At 60.7% G+C, this 17,535-nt stretch overlaps 1 protein-coding gene across 33 annotated transcripts in view; it reads left to right on the forward strand.

Annotated features, from left to right (window-relative positions):
* The window catches only part of NCOR2 (nuclear receptor corepressor 2), a 224,483-nt gene extending 210,090 nt beyond the window's left edge, over window positions 1-14,393 (forward strand). For 16 of the 33 annotated variants that reach the window (XM_089894358.1, XM_089894368.1, XM_089894364.1 and 13 more), the window contains 12 exons: window positions 25-144; window positions 235-472; window positions 2,752-3,293; window positions 4,352-4,501; window positions 4,728-4,873; window positions 5,367-5,560; window positions 6,431-6,580; window positions 7,196-7,344; window positions 8,097-8,150; window positions 11,172-11,393; window positions 12,465-12,644; window positions 13,247-14,393. In XM_089894358.1, coding sequence (XP_089750484.1) covers window positions 25-144; window positions 235-472; window positions 2,752-3,293; window positions 4,352-4,501; window positions 4,728-4,873; window positions 5,367-5,560; window positions 6,431-6,580; window positions 7,196-7,344; window positions 8,097-8,150; window positions 11,172-11,393; window positions 12,465-12,644; window positions 13,247-13,428 — 2,327 coding nt within the window. In that variant the 3' untranslated portion in view covers window positions 13,429-14,393. The remainder of the gene's footprint in view (window positions 1-24; window positions 145-234; window positions 473-2,751; window positions 3,294-4,351; window positions 4,502-4,727; window positions 4,874-5,366; window positions 5,561-6,430; window positions 6,581-7,195; window positions 7,345-8,096; window positions 8,151-11,171; window positions 11,394-12,464; window positions 12,645-13,246) is intronic. The other 17 variants (XM_089894379.1, XM_089894380.1, XM_089894382.1 and 14 more) reach the window with 11 other exon arrangements.
* The last annotated feature ends 3,142 nt before the right edge of the window (window positions 14,394-17,535 follow it).

A 17,535-nucleotide genomic window follows, 5' to 3' on the forward strand; every position in this document is an offset into this window, starting at 1 on the left:
AGCCGCAGGCCTTTGGGTTTCCAGGAGGCCCCACCCACTTGACAAAACCCACGGCCACGTCCTCGTCCGAGAGGGAGCGGGAACGGGAGAAGTCCATCCTCGCGTCTACCACCACGGTGGAGCACGCGCCCATCTGGAGGCCCGGTAGGACGGCGGAGCCGCCAGCACACGCCCCAGCGGTCCCTGTGGCTGCGCGTGGCCCGCCCCTCTGATCCCACGGCTTGTTTCCACCAGGTACGGAGCAGAGCGGCGGCGGCGGAGGCGGTGGCGGCGGCGGCGGCGGCGGCGGCGGCGGCGGTGGGGGTGGGAGCAGCGGCAGCCGCCCCGCCTCCCACTCCCACCAGCACTCGCCCATCTCACCCCGGACCCAGGACGCCATCCAGCAGAGGCCCAGCGTGCTGCACAACACGGGCATGAAGAGCATTATCACCTCCGTGGAGCCCAGCACGCCCACGGTCCTGAGGTGGGCCAGGTTGGCACAGGGGAGGGGACAGGCCGGGGGGTGGGGGCGGTCACTGGATGCAGGTTGGGGGGATGCGCAAGTGTACCGATGGGTTGGGAGGTATATGGGGGAGTGAGCGATGGCTGGGCAGGTAGGTGGGTGGGTGGCTAGGTGGGTGAGAAGGTAAAGAGGTGGGTGATTGGGTTAGTTGGATGGGTGGGTGGATAGATGAATGGATGGATGGGTGGATAATAGACTTTGGGTGGGTAAGTGGATGGATGACAGGTGAGTAGGTAGATGCATAGGTGGGTCAGTGGTGGATAGATGCGTGGCGGAGCTAGATGAACGGGCAGGTGGGGGGGTAGATGGATAGATAACAGCGGGTGGGTGGGTGGATGGATGGATGGTTGTGTTAGAGAGCTAGGTGAATAGGTGGATGGATGGAGGTGGATGAACAGATGGTGGGTAATTGGATGGAGGTTGGGTTAGATGGGTGAGCAGGTAGGTGGATGGATGGGTAGATGGGTGAGTAGATAGGTGATGGGTTGAGTAGGTGGGTGGATGGGTGGTTGGGTTGGGTTAGGTAGGTAGGTGGGGAGGTGGGTGGATAGATGGGTAGGTGGACAGGTGATGAGTTGGGTAGATGGCTGGGGGGGTTGGGTGGGTAGATGGATGAGTAGGTGGTTCATTGGGTAGATGGATGACGAGTTGGGTGGGTGGATGGGGGAGTAGTTGGGTGGGTTGTCGAGTTCAGGAATGGAGTCTGTGGAGCGGGGAGGGAGAGGCAGAGTGAGGCCTGTGAGGAGAGCCTTTCCTGTTCCTCCCAGGATTCAGCAGGGCCCTACAGGGAGGAGCTAGTGTCTCTCTTGCCTGGACAAAGTCCAGAGGTTCCGTGAAGATGGGAGAAGCTGCAGAGGTCCCATATGTGTCCCCCCCGCCACCCCCCGGAGTCCACTTCCTATCACAACAGGCCCAGGACCCACCTCCCACCCCCTGCCCAAGGTCTGTGGGCAGAGCTGCCTGACGGGGGAGGGAGCTTCCCCAATACCCCTGCCCGCCCAGCGACAGTTTGGAGGTGGCTGCTTCTTCCAAAATGAAGTATCCGTTCATGCGAGTATGCTTCCATTTGGCTAGTCTAAATCATACCTTCCCCACCACCATCCCAATTATGAAAAATGACATCATTTCCCAAGCGCATAGGCTTGTCCCCTCTGAGTCAGGTCCCCAGCGGGTACGCATGGAAGGAGCGCCTGAGTCTCAGAGTGGGGCACCCAGGCGTGAGCTCCCACCAGCAACCACCAGTGAGAGGCTGTAGCAGGGACATCAAGCCCTTTCCCAGTGGCAGCTGAGTTAAGACCCCTGGGAGAGAGGGTTAGCACAAGCCTTCCTCATGGAAAACGCTAGGCTTGACAGGCCACAAGAGATGGCGTCGGGCCAGCTCATGTCCAAGCCTGTTTCTCATCTGCAAAGCAGGGATAGTTACATTGACCCTGTGAAGGTCAGAGAGAGGGCATCTGTGCATCCCTTCTTCCTGTTGGGCCTGCGGTGGGCCTCCTGCCCTGTGCTGGGTACGGGGGACACGGTAATGGTTGACGCACGCAGTGCCCTCTTAGGGCTTGTGGGCTAGACCCATAAGCCTCTGGGGTAAGGAAGAGCGCTCCAGGCAGAGGGGACGACAGGGAGCCCTGTGTGGCCCCTGATGGCGGAGGTGGGAGAGCTGGGCCCCACTGCCCTGTCCTTTAACCACCCGCCCTAGCCTGCCCTCTGGGCCTTTGCCCTGTGGCTCACTCATTTCCTCCCCAGCGCATGTGCCAGCCCCTCAGAGTCCCCCGTGAGCCCTGCCTAAGAGCTCCCTTGCCATTCTCTTAGCAGAACGTAACCCAGACTCGTTCACCTTCGAGCAGTTGCCACACTGATAGGGGTTTAATTTATCACGTTATCACATTAAGACGTGCGTAGTCTGTCTTCTCACCCAGAACGTATGGCGCTTTTGTCTGTTTTGTGCACTGCCGTACCCCAGTGTCTAGAACGGCGCCTGACACATAGTAGGTGCTCAGTAAAAAGTTTTGGGCTGACGAGCTGATGGGCTGGATGGACGGCGGGTGGATGGGGTAGGTGAGGCCACAAGGCACGGGGGCTCGCAGGTCTCGGTCAGCAGCGTTTATTCTGAGAGCAGTAGGGAGAGTGGGAGCTCTTCCGGGCAGGGGAGACTCCGCAGGGTGTCAAAGTGAGGGAGTGACCCTGCCTCGGCCTCACAGGCCCGGGTTGTGGCTCGCGCAGCTGCTGAACCTCCCTCTCTCTTCCCCCAGGTCCACCTCCACCTCCTCGCCTGTCCGCCCGGCCGCCACATTCCCACCCGCCACCCACTGCCCACTGGGTGGCACCCTCGACGGGGTCTACCCCACCCTCCTGGAGCCTGTCTTGCTGCCTAAGGAGGCCCCGCGGGTCACCCGGCCCGAGCGGCCCCGAGCAGACGCCGGCCACACCTTCCTCGCCAAGCCCCCAGCCCGCGCGGGGCTGGAGCCCGCGTCCTCCCCCGGCAAGGGCTCCGAGCCCCGGCCCCTGGCGCCGCCTGGCTCCGGCCACGCAGCCATCGCCCGCGCCCCGGCGAAGGGCATCACGCCCCACCACGCCAGCCCGGACCAGCCAGCGCCGCCCGCCTCGGCCTCGGACCTGCACCGGGAAAAGACTCAAAGTAAACCCTTTTCCATCCAGGAATTGGAACTCCGTTCTCTGGGTAAGACCACCCTGACAGCGGCCACCTTCATAGACGCGATAATCATGCGTCAAATTGCTCACGATAAAGGGCCGCGAGAAGGAGGTTCGCTGGCCAACGACTCCCCTCGCGATGGTAAGACTCCTGGCCCCGCCGCCCACCCGCTCCGTCTTGTGGCCTAAAGATATTTTCAGATCTCTGCTTTTTATTTTTCCCCCATTTTTCGTTGGTTTTGGTATTTTGTTTTGAAAGTCGTCCTCGTCGATTGCACGCTCTGGTGGTTCCTCCAGCCGCGCACACCCGCTCTGAGCGGGGGGCAGCCTCATTCTTTGCACATCGTTCTATCATGATTTTTTTGTGTTGTTTTGGATTTTCGCTTTTTTTCCTTTAATGAATGGATCTGTGATTTTGACTTTAGCCGCGCCTCCCATCTCCCCCTTTGCGCCTTTGTCTGGGGAGCGGGGCTGCAGAGGGGCGCAGGCCGATGCCTCCCACCCCCCGGCACACAGTGCAGAGAAGACGGGGAGGGGGGGAGCGCCGCCACTCTCCAGGAGGAGCTGGGAACCTGCCCCCTGCGTCCTGCCCAGGTCGTGAGGGTGTCTTGGGGGCACTCTGCCCCACGCTCCCCTTGCCAACCCACCAGCCAGCAGCCCCGGGGACGAGGGGCATCCTCCGTGCTGGAGCGGGGCTGTGGCCCGGTGGGGACACTGGGACCTGAGTGTCGCTCCCGCCCCAGCCCTCACCGACCTCACTCTCTCACCGCCTGTCCGCTGCCCCTACACTCCCTTCACAGAGACTCATCCTCCCCCATGTCACTCCGCCCGCCCCTGGCCCGCCGGCACCACCGGGTTCTGTCTCCGTCCCTTTTCCCACCTGTGCTGCTTTCCAGCTCTCCCTCTGCTTGGATCTCTCCCCGTCCCCCTCCGCCCTCCTGCCTGTGCGTCCTGTTCTCTGCGCTGCTTCCGTGTCCAGCTCTCTCTACAGCCCTCTCTCCCTGTAGCCCCCGTCCCTCTTTTCTCACTCTGCCCCCACCCCTGGCCGGCCAGCAGACCCCACGCTGGCTCTCTCCCTCTCTCTCCCTCGGCCCCAGCTCCCACCCCCGGCCTGGGGGACCCCGCCAGTGTGGGAGGGTAGGCTGGGAGGGGCAGCCTGGCCCTGGTGCTTGCCTGACTCGCGGCCTCACCCGGCTTCAGGTTACCACGGCGGCGGCTACAGCCCTGATGGGGTGGAGCCCGTCAGCCCCGTGAGCTCACCCAGCCTGACCCATGACAAGGGGCTCCCCAAGCACCTGGAGGAACTCGACAAGAGCCACCTGGAAGGGGACCTGCGGCACAAGCAGCCAGGTAGGGTCCTGCCCTGCCTCCGAGCCCCCTCCCGCCCCCCCGCGTGTGAGACAGGGACAGTTGTCACCCCATCGCGCAGGTGGGGAAACTGAGGCACTCAGAGGCGGCGGAATCGGCCTCGCACCACGGCTCAGAGGGCAGAGCCGGGCTCTGAGGGCAGCAGCCCCGCCAGGCACACGCCTCGCCCCCCTCAGCCACGCCCTGACCTGCTCTGCTCTGCCCACAGGCCCGGGGAAGCTCAGCGGCGAGGCTGCACACCTCCCACACCTGCGGCCGCTGCCCGAGAGCCAGCCCTCGTCCAGCCCGCTGCTCCAGACCACCCCAGGGGTCAAAGGTCACCAGCGGGTGGTCACGCTGGCACAGCACATCAGTGTAACTACCCCTCCTCTGCCCCCTCCTCATTGCCTTTGTACCTGGGGTGGGACCCGGCCCCGAGGAAGAGTGGGGGGAGGGTCCACGCACCGTCTGGTGGGTAAACTGAGTCCTGGTGAGGTGAGCCAGGGATCTGGGGGTTGGTGAGGGCAAGCCATGTCAGGGGTCCCAGAGTCTCAAACTCAGGTGCTATATCCGCCCCCTCATCCAGCTGACGGAGCCTCAGGTGCACGAGCCCAGCCGCGATCCACATCTTACACACGCTGGTCAGGGGAACCCGATCCACCTGGGGGCCCACTTTGAGACTTGGGCCAATGCCCCCACCCCATGCACTTGGGGGCATTGAGGCTGTGTGGGCAGGCCCGAAGCCCCTGGGGAGCCAAGGACCCGGGTTCTGCCCCCAAAGCTCAGTCCAGCCCTCACCCCGCCTGGAAGGTTCTGGCAGATGGCTGGCGCCTGACCCTGCTCCTGTCCCCTGACCCTTGGCCTGCAGGAGGTCATCACGCAGGACTACACGCGGCACCACCCACAGCAGCTCAGTGCGCCCCTCCCTGCCCCCCTGTACTCCTTCCCTGGAGCCAGCTGCCCCGTCCTGGACCTTCGCCGCCCACCCAGCGACCTCTACCTCCCAGCCCCGGACCATGGCGCCCCGGCCCGTGGCTCACCCCACAGTGAAGGGGGCAAGAGGTGAGTGGCGGTGGGAGACAGGGTGCCCCTTGCTGGTCACCACCGAGAGGGCTCTGTTAGGTGTCTGCTGCGGGAAGCTTGAGCCCAGTAAAGTGCGAGGCCCGCCTGGAGCCATTGCACATATGAGAAACCGAGGTTCAGGGAGACCAGGGAGTTTGCTCAAGGTCACGGCGCAGCTGGACAATAGCTGTTACATACGCCACACTCGGGGGGATTCCAGGCACCAAGCTGAATACTTCACACCTGTTAACCAGGATCCTCACCACAACCTTGGGAAGTGTAGGCAGTGTTATCCCATTTCACAGACAAAGAAACTGAGGCACGGAGCAGTGAATTCACTTGCCTATAGGGACGCAGCCAGTAAGTGGCGGAGCTGGGATTCGAAGCAGAGCCGTGTGATTTGAGAGCCGCCTCCTAACGGGCACATACACACTTGCACTCCTGGTTACCCCTGGGGGGCTCCCTGGTCAGAGAGGAGAGGAGCGGGGAGGGACCCCCGCTCTAGGATGAAGGAGCCATTCCGGGTGGCGCACAGATTTGGGGAGACAGCAACATGTCTTTGGGGGAACAGTGGGGTCCCTGGCGTCGGGGTGCAGCAGGGGTTCAGCCAGATTCAGCCCACGGCCTGTGCTTGCATGGTCCACGAGCTAAAGATGATTTTACGTTTTTAAAGAAGGAGAATATACAGCAGAGACTATAAGTGGCCCACGACGCCTGAAATGTTTGCTATCTGACCCTTTGCAGGAAAAGCGGGCTAACCCTTGGTTTAGAACGAGGCAGGGTTTAGCGGGGAGTGGAGAAAGGGATGCGCCCCCTTCAAGAGGGAGAGCCCTGAGCTCTGACCACCGCGGGGACCCTCTCTCCGCCCAGGTCTCCAGAGCCAAGCAAGACGTCAGCCTTGGGCAGCAGTGAGGATGGTATAGAACCTGTGTCCCCGCCGGAGGGCATGGCAGAGCCCGGGCATCCCCGGAGCACCGTGTACCCGCTGCTGTACCGGCACGGGGAGCAGGTGGAGCCCAGGTACCTGCACGGCAGCCCCTCCCCTTCCTGGGGCGCTCAGGACTCGGGCCCTTGCCCACCTGCGGCCTCGATCCACCACTGTGCAGCTGGGAGCTTGGCAAGGGCTTTGGGGTGCAGCCGGGGGGCCTCAGACCCGCTAAACAAGGTCAAAACTTGACGGACCTCCACGGCTGCTTCCTGAGCCTTGGGCTGGGGTCTCTTAGCTCAGGCCCGGCCCCTGTTGCCGGCACTTGAGGATCCGAGAAATAAAGAGCTAAGTGTGCTGGACCAAACTGGGGCCCCGGGGAGTAGAGGGGGATGGAGGTGGAGAGAAAGGGCCCCCTGACCTCAGGGGCAGACGTGGTCTGAGCCCACTTTGGTTCCCGAGGCTCTTTTCTGGGAGTCCAGCTATTTCAAGTAGACAGGCGTGGCCCACCGGGGCAGCTGGGGCTCTGCAGAGACACCCTGAGCCCAAGGATAGGTGGATGACAGAGGGGATTTCGGAAGACATGGGCCCTAAGAAGTGGGGGAAGCAAGCATGAGGTGGGAGAAGCTTCATTCTGAATTTCTAAGGCAGCTCAGGTGGTAAGCTCCCCATCATCAAGGGAACTGACCTGGGGTGTCTGATCCTCGCAGCAGGATGGGCTCCAAATCCCCAGGCAACACCAGCCAGCCGCCGGCCTTCTTCAGCAAGCTGACCGAGAGCAACTCGGCCATGGTCAAATCTAAGAAACAGGAGATCAACAAGAAGCTGAACACCCACAACCGGAACGAGCCAGAATACAGTAAGGGGCCCACCCTCCTTGGGAGCGGGGATACCGGGGGCTGGGGGTTAGCACAGCTGGGTGGACCCGCCGGCCCGTCACCCCACGTTCAGGGAGCCCGTGTTGTCCCTCTTTTTCCCATAGGCATTTGCTGGGTTGTCACAGCATGATGCCCGGCACACAGGGGGCACTCGGGATATTGGCATGCACGGGTCTGTTCGTAGTGGGCGCCAGAGATCAGGGTCACGCCCTTACAAGGACCCCGTGTGTACCCCACGCACGATGCGCTTCACACCTGTGACTTGTTTTCCCCATTTTTGCGGTTACTGGACGTAAACCCTAGCTTAGCTCTACCCTGTCAGCACAGTGCCGGGCACATAGCAGCTGCTCGAGAGAATACATGAGCGGGTGAAGCAACGAATGAAGGCACATCACATCCCCGGCCTCAGCAAACTCACTAGCGCGGGGAGCTCGGGGCCCTTGCAGAGGCTTTTCTCTTTCTGGGGCTGGAGTCGCAGCCTTGCAGACAGTCCCTGGCCCAGGCCGCTAAGTCCAGAACCTTGCCAAGTGTTGTGCCTGGGCCAGTAGGTCAGCAGCCTCAGGGGGCTGGCTCGAAATGCCGACTCTCAGGCCCTGCCCCAGCCCTGCTAAATCTGTCTGCATTGCGCAAGCTCCCAGGTGGTGCACCTTGCCGAGACCAGACAGGGGACATAGTGGGGGGAAGGTGCTTTCCAGGACCTGTAGGCCTCACCCATCTCGTCGTCCCCCTCCAGATATTGGCCAGCCCGGGACGGAGATCTTCAACATGCCCGCCATCACCGGAGCAGGTAACCCGGTCACCCTGGGCTGCTCGGCCGACAGGCCATCCCCTCCCTCCCCCTCCCCCGTCACTGTGCGCCCAGGGAGGTCAAGCTGGGTGTCTGGACCTGGAAGGAGACTTGGGAGTGAGGCCTCGGAGGTCACTGGGCCTCACATCAGCCGTAGCCATGGTGACACTTGGCTTTCATAGTTCAAGTGTGTCCCCTCCTCTGCGGTGGGGATGCAGACACACACGAAAGGCCGGCGGGGTCTGGCGAGGAGTGTCTATTTGGAGTTCAATTTCAAGGCCTTCTGGTGCATGTAGCACAGCATTAGGATCACCCACAACTACCCGGGACCTGTGTGTTGGGATCTCGGATGGAGATGTGAGTGTGTGGAGTGGGCCTGTGTGTGCACGTGGTCCGCGTGGGCATTTTTTATAGGTGGAGCATCGGTTTTACTGGAAAATCCCATCCAGGGAGCTGGGGAAACAGTGCAGATGTATTCCAGAGATGAGTGTAAAATTCACACACATTTTTTTTAATATAAATTTATTGTATTTATTTATTTTTGACTGTGTTCGGCCTTCGTTGCTGCACACGGGCTTTCTCTAGTTGCAGCAAGCGGGGGCTACTTTTTGTTGCCGTGCACGGGCTTCTCATTGCGGTGGCTTCTCGTTGCGGCGCACGGGCTCTAGGCGCGTGGGCTTCAGTAGTTGCAGCACGCGAGCTCAGTAGTTGTGGCTCGCGGGCTCTAGAGCGCAGGCTCAGTAGTTGTGGCGCACGGGCTTAGTTGCTCCGTGGCATGTGGGATCTTCCCGGACTAGGGCTCGAACCCGTGTTGCCTGCATTGGCAGGCGGATTCTCAACCACCACTGCGCCACCAGGGAAGCCCTCACACACATTTTTACACTGAAACTTAAGCCTTCTATGATGTTTTGGAGCCTGTGGGGTTACACTGTGCATTTCTGCTGCCTCTGTAGAAGGACTGGGACGGGGCTTTGGGGAAGCATCTGGTGTCTGGTGTGAAGTGGTTGAGCCAGAGCAGACAGGGCTGACCCTCCGCCAGAGGCCTGCCCGGTATGGGGAGGAACGAGGCGTCTTTGGGGGGACGTGCTGACCTTCCCTGAGGGCCGTCACAGCTCTGGGAATGTGGTGAGCAAAAGGCAGCCATTGGATTTTATCAGGGGGCCACGGGGCCTCTAAATGGGGGTCCCAACTGGGGAATGTCCACCCACCCAGAGACTAGACGCTGGGGGCTTGGCTGAGCCTCGGGCAATGGGGAGGAGACAATTCGGTCAAAACAACAAGATGGACAGAAATGAATGTTTTCATGTTTTCATTTCAGAGTTGCTCATACACCGACACAGGCACGTGTGTGTGTAGAAATTCATGCGGTACAAGGAACTTGTATATAAATTAGACTCAACTATTTTTCAAAGCAGTTTAGGCCACACACACAAAATTTCCCCAGACCCAGGTCTCTGCTGCTTAATTAGCTCCTGCTTTAGGACTGGAGACGGTCAGCTTCCTGCCTAGCACTGACAGACCATGGACCCGTGACCTTGGGTGGCAGGTTCAGTAACGTCTGTGATCGTAGGATGCTAACCTACCAAGGAACCATCATGACCTCTATCCCTCGCATCTTTTTTTTCCACTTCCCAGTGTCTTAGTTTGTAGGATCATAAATGCTTCTCCCCCCTCCCCGCCCCACTCACTCCTGCTGGAAATTTTGCTTTTCCTTGACCGACATGACTTTTTTTAAGTGCTGATGGAGCATGGCCGAGACACAGCTAAAAACCTCTCAAGGGGTCCTGTGGCTGTGAATGAACTTGAAACTAAAAGGAAGAAAAGAAAATGAAAACGTAGACAGCAAATCGTTGCTTTAGAAATGTGATTTTAGATGCTGCCGTGTTGCTCCGAGCCTCCTGGTAACCATCAGTCCAGTTTACAGACGAGTTAGGGGTCAGCAAGACCCATTATTCGGCCACTTGGTAATCATACAATTGACTTGGAGTGGAAGTTTTAAAATCCATGAAAATTTTGCCCAGTGGCAGGCAGAGAGCTTCGTCAGAGGCTTTTGGAAGCAAAGTCTGGTTTAACAAAAATGCCAAAAAGAGGCACGTTCCCCAGGGTTTGCAGATGTCCCCAGAATGGTTCACAAGCAAACAAGAGAGGGACAGAAAACCTGGTAAACAGAAAACGAGGCATAACTGGCGTGACTTTGAAGTGGGTGTCTGGAAGGATTCGTGAGGGACAGTTGTTGATCGGACCACTTCGTGCCGGGTGGCCGGGCCGGGGGCGGCCATGTGATTGTTTCCAGCTCTGCCCTGACCCCCCGCACGCACCGTAACTGCATGGCTGCGACCCCCCTCTCCACCGTCCGTCTCTGCACCTCTTTCTCCTTGTGGCTCCCGGGCGGGGAGAGGGGGTGGGAGGAGAGTTAGGCCCAGCTGCGGCGGCAGACAGGGGGCTTGAGGGTCCCAGGCCTCGCAGGCAGGGGCGGCCGGAGGACCATCTGGCCACCTTCCCTCCATTCCTCCCAGCAGCCCCCGGGAACCAGGGTGGACCCCCCAGCGCCCAGCACTGAGCTCTGGCTTGTCTTAGTTTCCCAGCAGCCCTTCCCCCAAATAAGGGGACCCCCTGATCCCGCTCCCCGTTCCTTTTTAAGGCCACTCGATTTTTTAAAAAAGAAGCAGCCCCAGCTGGGGGTTAGGGATCCAGAAGGGGCTTCTGATTTCCCCGAGGGCAGAGTAGGAATGAGGCTTGGGGGGGGGGGGCGGTCATCTAACCACCCCGAGCCCACCTCTTCCCCCACCGGGAATTCCTGAGGGCTTCCAGGGCCCGAGTCAGAGGGAGCCGTCCGCCCCCATCACCCTGCCGCGGAAACACGGGGGGAAGATAGGGAAATCAAGAATCGTTGCTTTGCCAAAATGTGCTCACTGTGTATTCTTTCTTCTCCTCCCTCTCTCCCTCTCTGCTTCTCTCTCCCTCTCTCCCCTTGTCCCCCCGGCCCCTGCGGCCCCCTTTGTGTGTGTGTCTCTCTCCCAGGCCTCATGACCTGCAGAAGCCAGGCGGTGCAGGAACATGCCAGCACCAACATGGGGCTGGAGGCCATTATTAGAAAGGCGCTCATGGGTAAATATGATCAGTGGGAGGAGCACCCGCTCAGCGCCAATGCTTTTAACCCTCTGAATGCCAGTGCCAGCCTGCCCGCTGCTATGCCCGTAACCGCTGCTGACGGACGGAGGGAACACGCGCTCACCTCGCCAGGTCTGCAGGCCTCCTCCACCCCGTCTGTCCCACCCCGGTGTCATTAATCCTCCCGCCTCCCTCCGCGTTCCTCTGACCAACCCCCCCTCCAGCTTTGGAGCTTGTGACTCTATTTTTGTGCGTGTTTGACGTGGTCCTGGAGTTGGGTAACCCCGAGCTGGGCGGACACCCCCCCCCGGGTGTCTGCGTGGCCCCGGCCCGCCCGCGCCCGCTGGGCCCGAAGGAGCTGCCGCTTTTCTAAAAACACTCATGCCGCTGCCCGAGCCCTGCCCTGCCTCCCTCCCCGGCTGGGCATTCGTCCCGGGATGCCCACGTCCTGGCCCAGCTTGTGTCTCCTTGGGGGAGATCAGGCTGGAGTGAGGACCCACTTTCTCTGTGTGGATCAGGGGGGACCCTTGGGCTCACGGCAGCCAGGCCAGTGGGCCTGGCGTCTGCTGCGGCCACCAAGCATGTTCACGGCTGGCCCTCGGGGCTGATGGGGTGGAGACCAGCATCTGTGTACCAGATCCAAACTCATGAATCAGGGAAACCAGACGGGCTGGCTCGCCCTCTGCCCTGGGTCCCGGATCAACACTGCGTATCGGGGCAAGGGCCAGGAAGAGGGCTCTTGAGCCATTTTCCTGACCTGGACACTGTGGCCCCGGGAGGTTTCTGGACTTAATGAGGGCCCAGGCCTGGCCTCAGGGGCCCTGGCTCCTCTGCAGAGGGCCTGCAGCCTGCCCAGCCCCGGCACAGTCCTGGGGCAGTGGTCAGGGTCAAGCCAGAGGCCTGAGGCTCCGTGCTTGAGGTATTAGCCCCTGGTGGGTAGGGGGCCTCAGGGCAGCCTGAGGGAGCTTTGCAAGTAGTTCTACCCACTCCCCTAGTAGAAACCCCCTCCAAATCCAGGCTCCTGGCTGGGTCTGGCCATCTGGTCGATCTCCTTGGCTTCCCAGGGGGCTGGGCTGCTGTTCCCCCTCCCTGGGGGGCCCGGGAAGCAGGGGTCCAAGGCCTCACCCACCCACCCCCGCCACCTCTACAGCGTGAGCGCTGTCCTCAGTCCAACTCGGCCCCTTCCCATGTGTCCCCCTGCAGGTGGTGGCGGGAAGGCCAAAGTCTCTGGCAGACCCAGCAGCCGAAAAGCCAAGTCCCCGGCCCCAGGCCTGGCGTCTGGGGACCGGCCACCCTCCGTCTCCTCAGTGCATTCGGAGGGAGACTGCAACCGCCGGACCCCACTCACCAACCGCGTGTGGGAGGACCGGCCCTCGTCTGCAGGTGGGCCCCAGGGGCGGGCAGGTGGGCCTGGCCGGCTGCCCGAGCACCTACTGTGTGCGGAGCACGTGGTCAGGCCTGTTCTGAGACACTCGCCCAGGGCCCTGGCCAGCTGAACTGGGGCTCGCAGATGGTCAGGATGCTTCTCGTAAGGGCCCAGGTGGAGGGAAAGAGCACGATTTAGAGAGAGGATGAAGGATTCAGGAAGTGAAGAGAGAGGCCTGTGGGCAAGGGCCGGTCTCACAGGCTTGGGGGGGCCTCAGGGGAGCCCCCGACTTATCTGTGCATGCGAGGAGGTCCCTGGGGGAGGTGCGTGATCTCCCGCAGGTCCAAGGGAGCTCTTGGCTACAGGACAGACGCAGGGGGGCAAGGGCAGGAAGAGCGAGGCGGCTCCCGCTGGGCCGGGCGACAGGCTGCCGGGCATGAATGGCGTGGGAGTGCTGGAAGTGAGGCCAGGTGGGCAGTTTGAGAAAGCTTCCAGGAGACAGAAGAGGTGGGGAGGCAGGAGGCCGAGGCCCCAGCTCCTGGAGAGGTGGGCGGGTGGGCCCCTGGGGGCCGCCAGGCTCACCGGGGCCTCCGGGGCTTCTCTCCCGGCCTCTCCGCAGGGTCCACACCGTTCCCCTACAACCCCCTGATCATGCGGCTGCAGGCGGGGGTCATGGCCTCCCCGCCCCCGCCTGGCCTCCCCGCGGGCAGCGGGCCCCTGGCTGGCCCCCATCACGCCTGGGACGAGGAGCCCAAGCCGCTGCTCTGCTCGCAGTACGAGACGCTCTCCGACAGCGAGTGAGGCTCAGAACGGGGTGGGCCGGCGAGCGGCCGGAGCAGCGGGCGGCTGCCGACTCCCCCCACCGAGGAAGGAGCCCCTGAGTCTGCCTGTGCGCCCGTCTGTCCGTCCGTCCGTCCAGAGCCGGCATCCTTGCCTGTCTAAAGCCTTAACTACGACTCCCGCCCCGGCTGGCCCTGTGCAGTGACCTTACTCAGGGGATGTTTACCTGGTGCTCGGGAGGGGAGGGGCCGGGGAGGGGGCACGGCAGGCGTGTGGCGGCCACACGCACACAGCCGGGGCGGCCAGGGACCCAAAGCAGGACGACCACGCACCTCCCACGCCACTGCCTCCCCACCTAACGCATTTGGAACCAAAGTCTAAACTGAGCTAGCAGCCCCCGCACCCGCCCTCTGTCCCCATCCCGCTTAGCACTCTGGACAGACGGACACAGGCCCTGTCCAGGCCCCAGCGCTCTTGTCCCAGTCCCCACGGGCTGCCCCAGCCGACGAGACCGCTGGAAACCAAGTCAGGCCAGATGGGCGGGCGACGGGGCCGGGTGCGGCCTGGGGTGAGCGGCTGCTCCGAGGAACTGGACTGTTTTTCATACATCGTTGCCGCAGCGGTGGGAAGGAAAGGCAGGTGTAAATGATATATTGGTTTACAGGGTATATTTTTGATACCTTCAATGAATTAATTCAGATGTTTTAAGCAAGGAAGGACTTACCCAGTATTATTGCTGCTGTGCTTTCGATCTCTGCTTACTGTTCAAGAGGCGTACGCAGGTCAACAGTCGGTGACCCCGTAGTCCGCAGGACCGAGGTGGGGCAGGGGCTGCCAGCTCTCGAGCCCCCCTGCGTCCTCCCTCCCTTCCTTCCTTGGGCAGAATGAATTTGAAGGGGATTCTGTGACCGCCATCTGCGCACGGCGGTGGCGTCCTGTCATTTACACACGTTCTTCTCATTAAAAAGCGAATTATACTCCACTTACAGAGGCTCCTTCTCTATCTTAGCCCTGGCAGCCAGGAGGACAGGCGACTGGGCCGTGGGGGTGGGGGGGAGGGGAACAGTTGGAGTGTAACCCTGCGGGGGACAAGGGCACATCCCCTGACTCACCAGTCTCTCCCCTCTGCAGGCGAATATTTACGCCCACGGTAAGGATGTCACCGTGCAGACCTTGAACAGTCCCACCCATGGTGAGAGTATTGAATTTTCACACCCACGAGGAGGGTGTCAGATATTCACAGCCATGGTGATGGTATCCAAGAAGGCCATCGTCAGCTCTTAACTGTTAAATACTTTAAAAATTATTCCTGCCCACACTGTGTTAGGGAACAAACAGACCCTTTGCCGTCACTGCTTTGGATACGCGGCAGAAGAGAGAACAACCCTCCCTCCCAGCTTGGGTCTTGAGGCAGCTGCCAACTGGCGTCTTGCAGTCTTGGTAGAACGTGTCTGAGACACGAGCTGTGTTCCTTCAGGAGCAGAGCCGGAGCTCCAGAGAGGCTGCGATTCTTTGCCATGGACGTGCATGCAGGATTGGGGCGGGGCAGGGTGTGGGGAGCAGTGGAGGAGAGAACCAAGACCCACTGGATGCAGAAATTCCCATCCCCTGCCCAACCTGTGAACTGGTGGTCAGCCCAGCACCTCGTCTCCCCAGGGTGTGGACCTGGGCATGCGGAGAGATGTGCGTCCTCAGGGGACTCTGCCCACCCTCCCTGGCGCTCCAAGTTTACCCTGCGAGCCTGTGTGGCGAAATGAGCAGGGGTCTTTGGAGCCCCGCAGGGCTCAGCCTGGCGCCTGGGCTGTAGTTCTGATGCCGACAGGCAGGTGGCAGTGTTGGGCCAGAAAACAGTCTTGTCCTGCTCCGGCCCTCCCTCCGGTCCTGGGTGCAGGCCAGCCCCAACCTGGAATCCAGGATGGGTCAGGTTGTGCTGGCCACACCAGCCACAAGGGGTTGGCCATGCTTGCTGGTGCCACCGAGCATACCATGGCACTTCCCTCAGCTGTAGTCAGACCAGAGTGATACGGGGGTGGCAGGGACACAAGTGTCAGCCCACAGGCTCATCTCTGCCATCCCCCTGTCTGCATGGCCTCAGAATTGACACCACTTGGCACCTAGGGCCAGTGGCACAGACCCCACACAGTGATGTTTGTGGGGTGTAGGGAGAGCTCACGGCCTCCTGGTGCCTGTGAAGGGTCCACCCTCTCTTCCAACCTCACCCAGCCAGTCCTCAGCCCCCCACACCAAAGGGTTCATCCCACCCCCATCTTGTTTGGTTTTCTTACTTTTCCATCTTAAAATGGAGGCCCTTGCTGTTCCCTGATCCCCGTCTCTCTGGAAAACTCCTACACATACTTCAAAACCCAGCTGGGTCATTCCCTCCTCTAAGAACCCATTATCCCTCCCCATCTTCTCTCTCCTCTGGGTCTTTGCTAACACCCTGCAAGCTACTGGACAGAACCCCTCGAGAGCAAAGATCTTGCCTTTCTCTTCCTGACTCTGTTGTTGACTGAGCCCCTAGCGACTGTTGAGCTGAACTGATGCTATGAGGATCCGATTCCATAGAAAATGAGAACGTGATTTGCAAAGCGCAGGACACTTGCTGGCTAATTTCCCAGCGTCTTAGAACCCTGGGACGTTGGTTAGAGTGCAGATTCCTGGGCCCCACCCACAGGATAGGAATGATTCTCTAGGTCCAGAGTTGGGGCTGGGAATCTGTGTTTTCAATCCAGCGGCCCAGGTGTTTCTGATGCCGGTGATTTGCAGCCCTCACTATGATGGTGAGGGTGGTGCCCAAGGTCAGAGCTAGAACCTGGTCCCTTCACTTCTTTCTGGCCAGGAGTTCTCCAGTAAGGGCACAAGCGGCTCTGCAGAGGGAGTCCCGGCCCACCAACCCGAAGAGCTGCCGCCCACAGCGGGGGCAGGAACGGGCTGGTCCCTACAGCACTAGGGTTGGCTCAGGACAAGCCCACCTCGGGCCAGGTGACACAGACACTGTGACAGCTGACCTGGAGCAGTCGGGGTGGCTTCCTGGAGGTGGTGGTTCTTGGGGAGGGGATGGGCTGAGTGGAAAGAACCTGTGTGGGCAAAGGCTGGGAGGTGAAACCCAGCCGGGGGCATTCAGGAGCCCAGGGTGGCTTAGACAGAAGGCAGTGTGGAGGCCCTGGAATTTCTGAGACGGAACAGTCAATGCCCAGTAAGGTGATTTGCTGGTTTTCTGAAATTGGGTCTTGTTGGCTTGCAAGGGTGCTGGGTGTATTGAGGGAAAAGCAGGCCAGGAGGCATGGGGGTTGGCACGGCAGAGAAGGCCAGGACAGAGCCCCACTGCCTCGGGATGGGGCCAGGCCACGTATGGGGCAGGCGAGAGGGCGTGTGCAGCACACGAGTAAAGACAGGCTGTGGAGCCAGCTGCCACATAATGGCCATGTGACCCTGGCCAAGCCATTTGAACCCTCTGTGCCTCTGTTTCCCCATCTGTAAAATGGGATAATGATATTGCTGTGAGGAGTACCTCAGAGATGGGCTGTGTAGCTCTATAGAGACACAGTTTACTCACCTGTGCAGGAGTCAGTGGGACAAGGCAAGAAAGAAAGAATGGGTTTGCGAGGAAAGGAGAGAGAAGAGAAAAAAACTCCAGGTGGTCCGGCAACAGTGAATCTTAATTTGCATATTTACGGGGATAAACTGATTTGATCACTGGCAGCTGGTGGGAGGCCCCCCTGGTCATTCCACCTTTAGAAGGCCAAGGAGGGCCCTCAAAGGAGACGCATGTGTTTTCATGGCTTCTCCAGGAAGCCGGGAGGGTTTAGCTGTGGCAGCCACGTGACGGGCTGTCCTTCCAGCCCACCTCCTCCGGGGTTCAGCCAGGTCACGCTTCCTCATCAGAATGTCTCACCAGCTATCTCACAGGCTCACTGGGAAGACTCAATGCAGAAAATTCTGACAGCAGGGCCAAGCGGTCTGCAGACAGAGGCAGCGCCCCGTGTACGTGTCGGCCGCCAGGGCTGTGGTTTGTTCTCACCAAGGCTACTCTGCGGAGGAGAGACGAGACCTCGGACGGACGGGGCACCTGTGTGTGGGGCGGGGGCCGCCGAGCTTTGGAAGCCTGCGAGTGTGAACCCAGAGATG

The sequence above is a fragment of the Delphinapterus leucas genome, chromosome 14 (genome assembly GCF_059928025.1).
Source record: "Delphinapterus leucas isolate spDelLeu-1000000601 "Yukka" chromosome 14, BTC_Dleu_Yukka2, whole genome shotgun sequence".
Taxonomy (NCBI): Eukaryota; Metazoa; Chordata; class Mammalia; order Artiodactyla; family Monodontidae; genus Delphinapterus; species Delphinapterus leucas.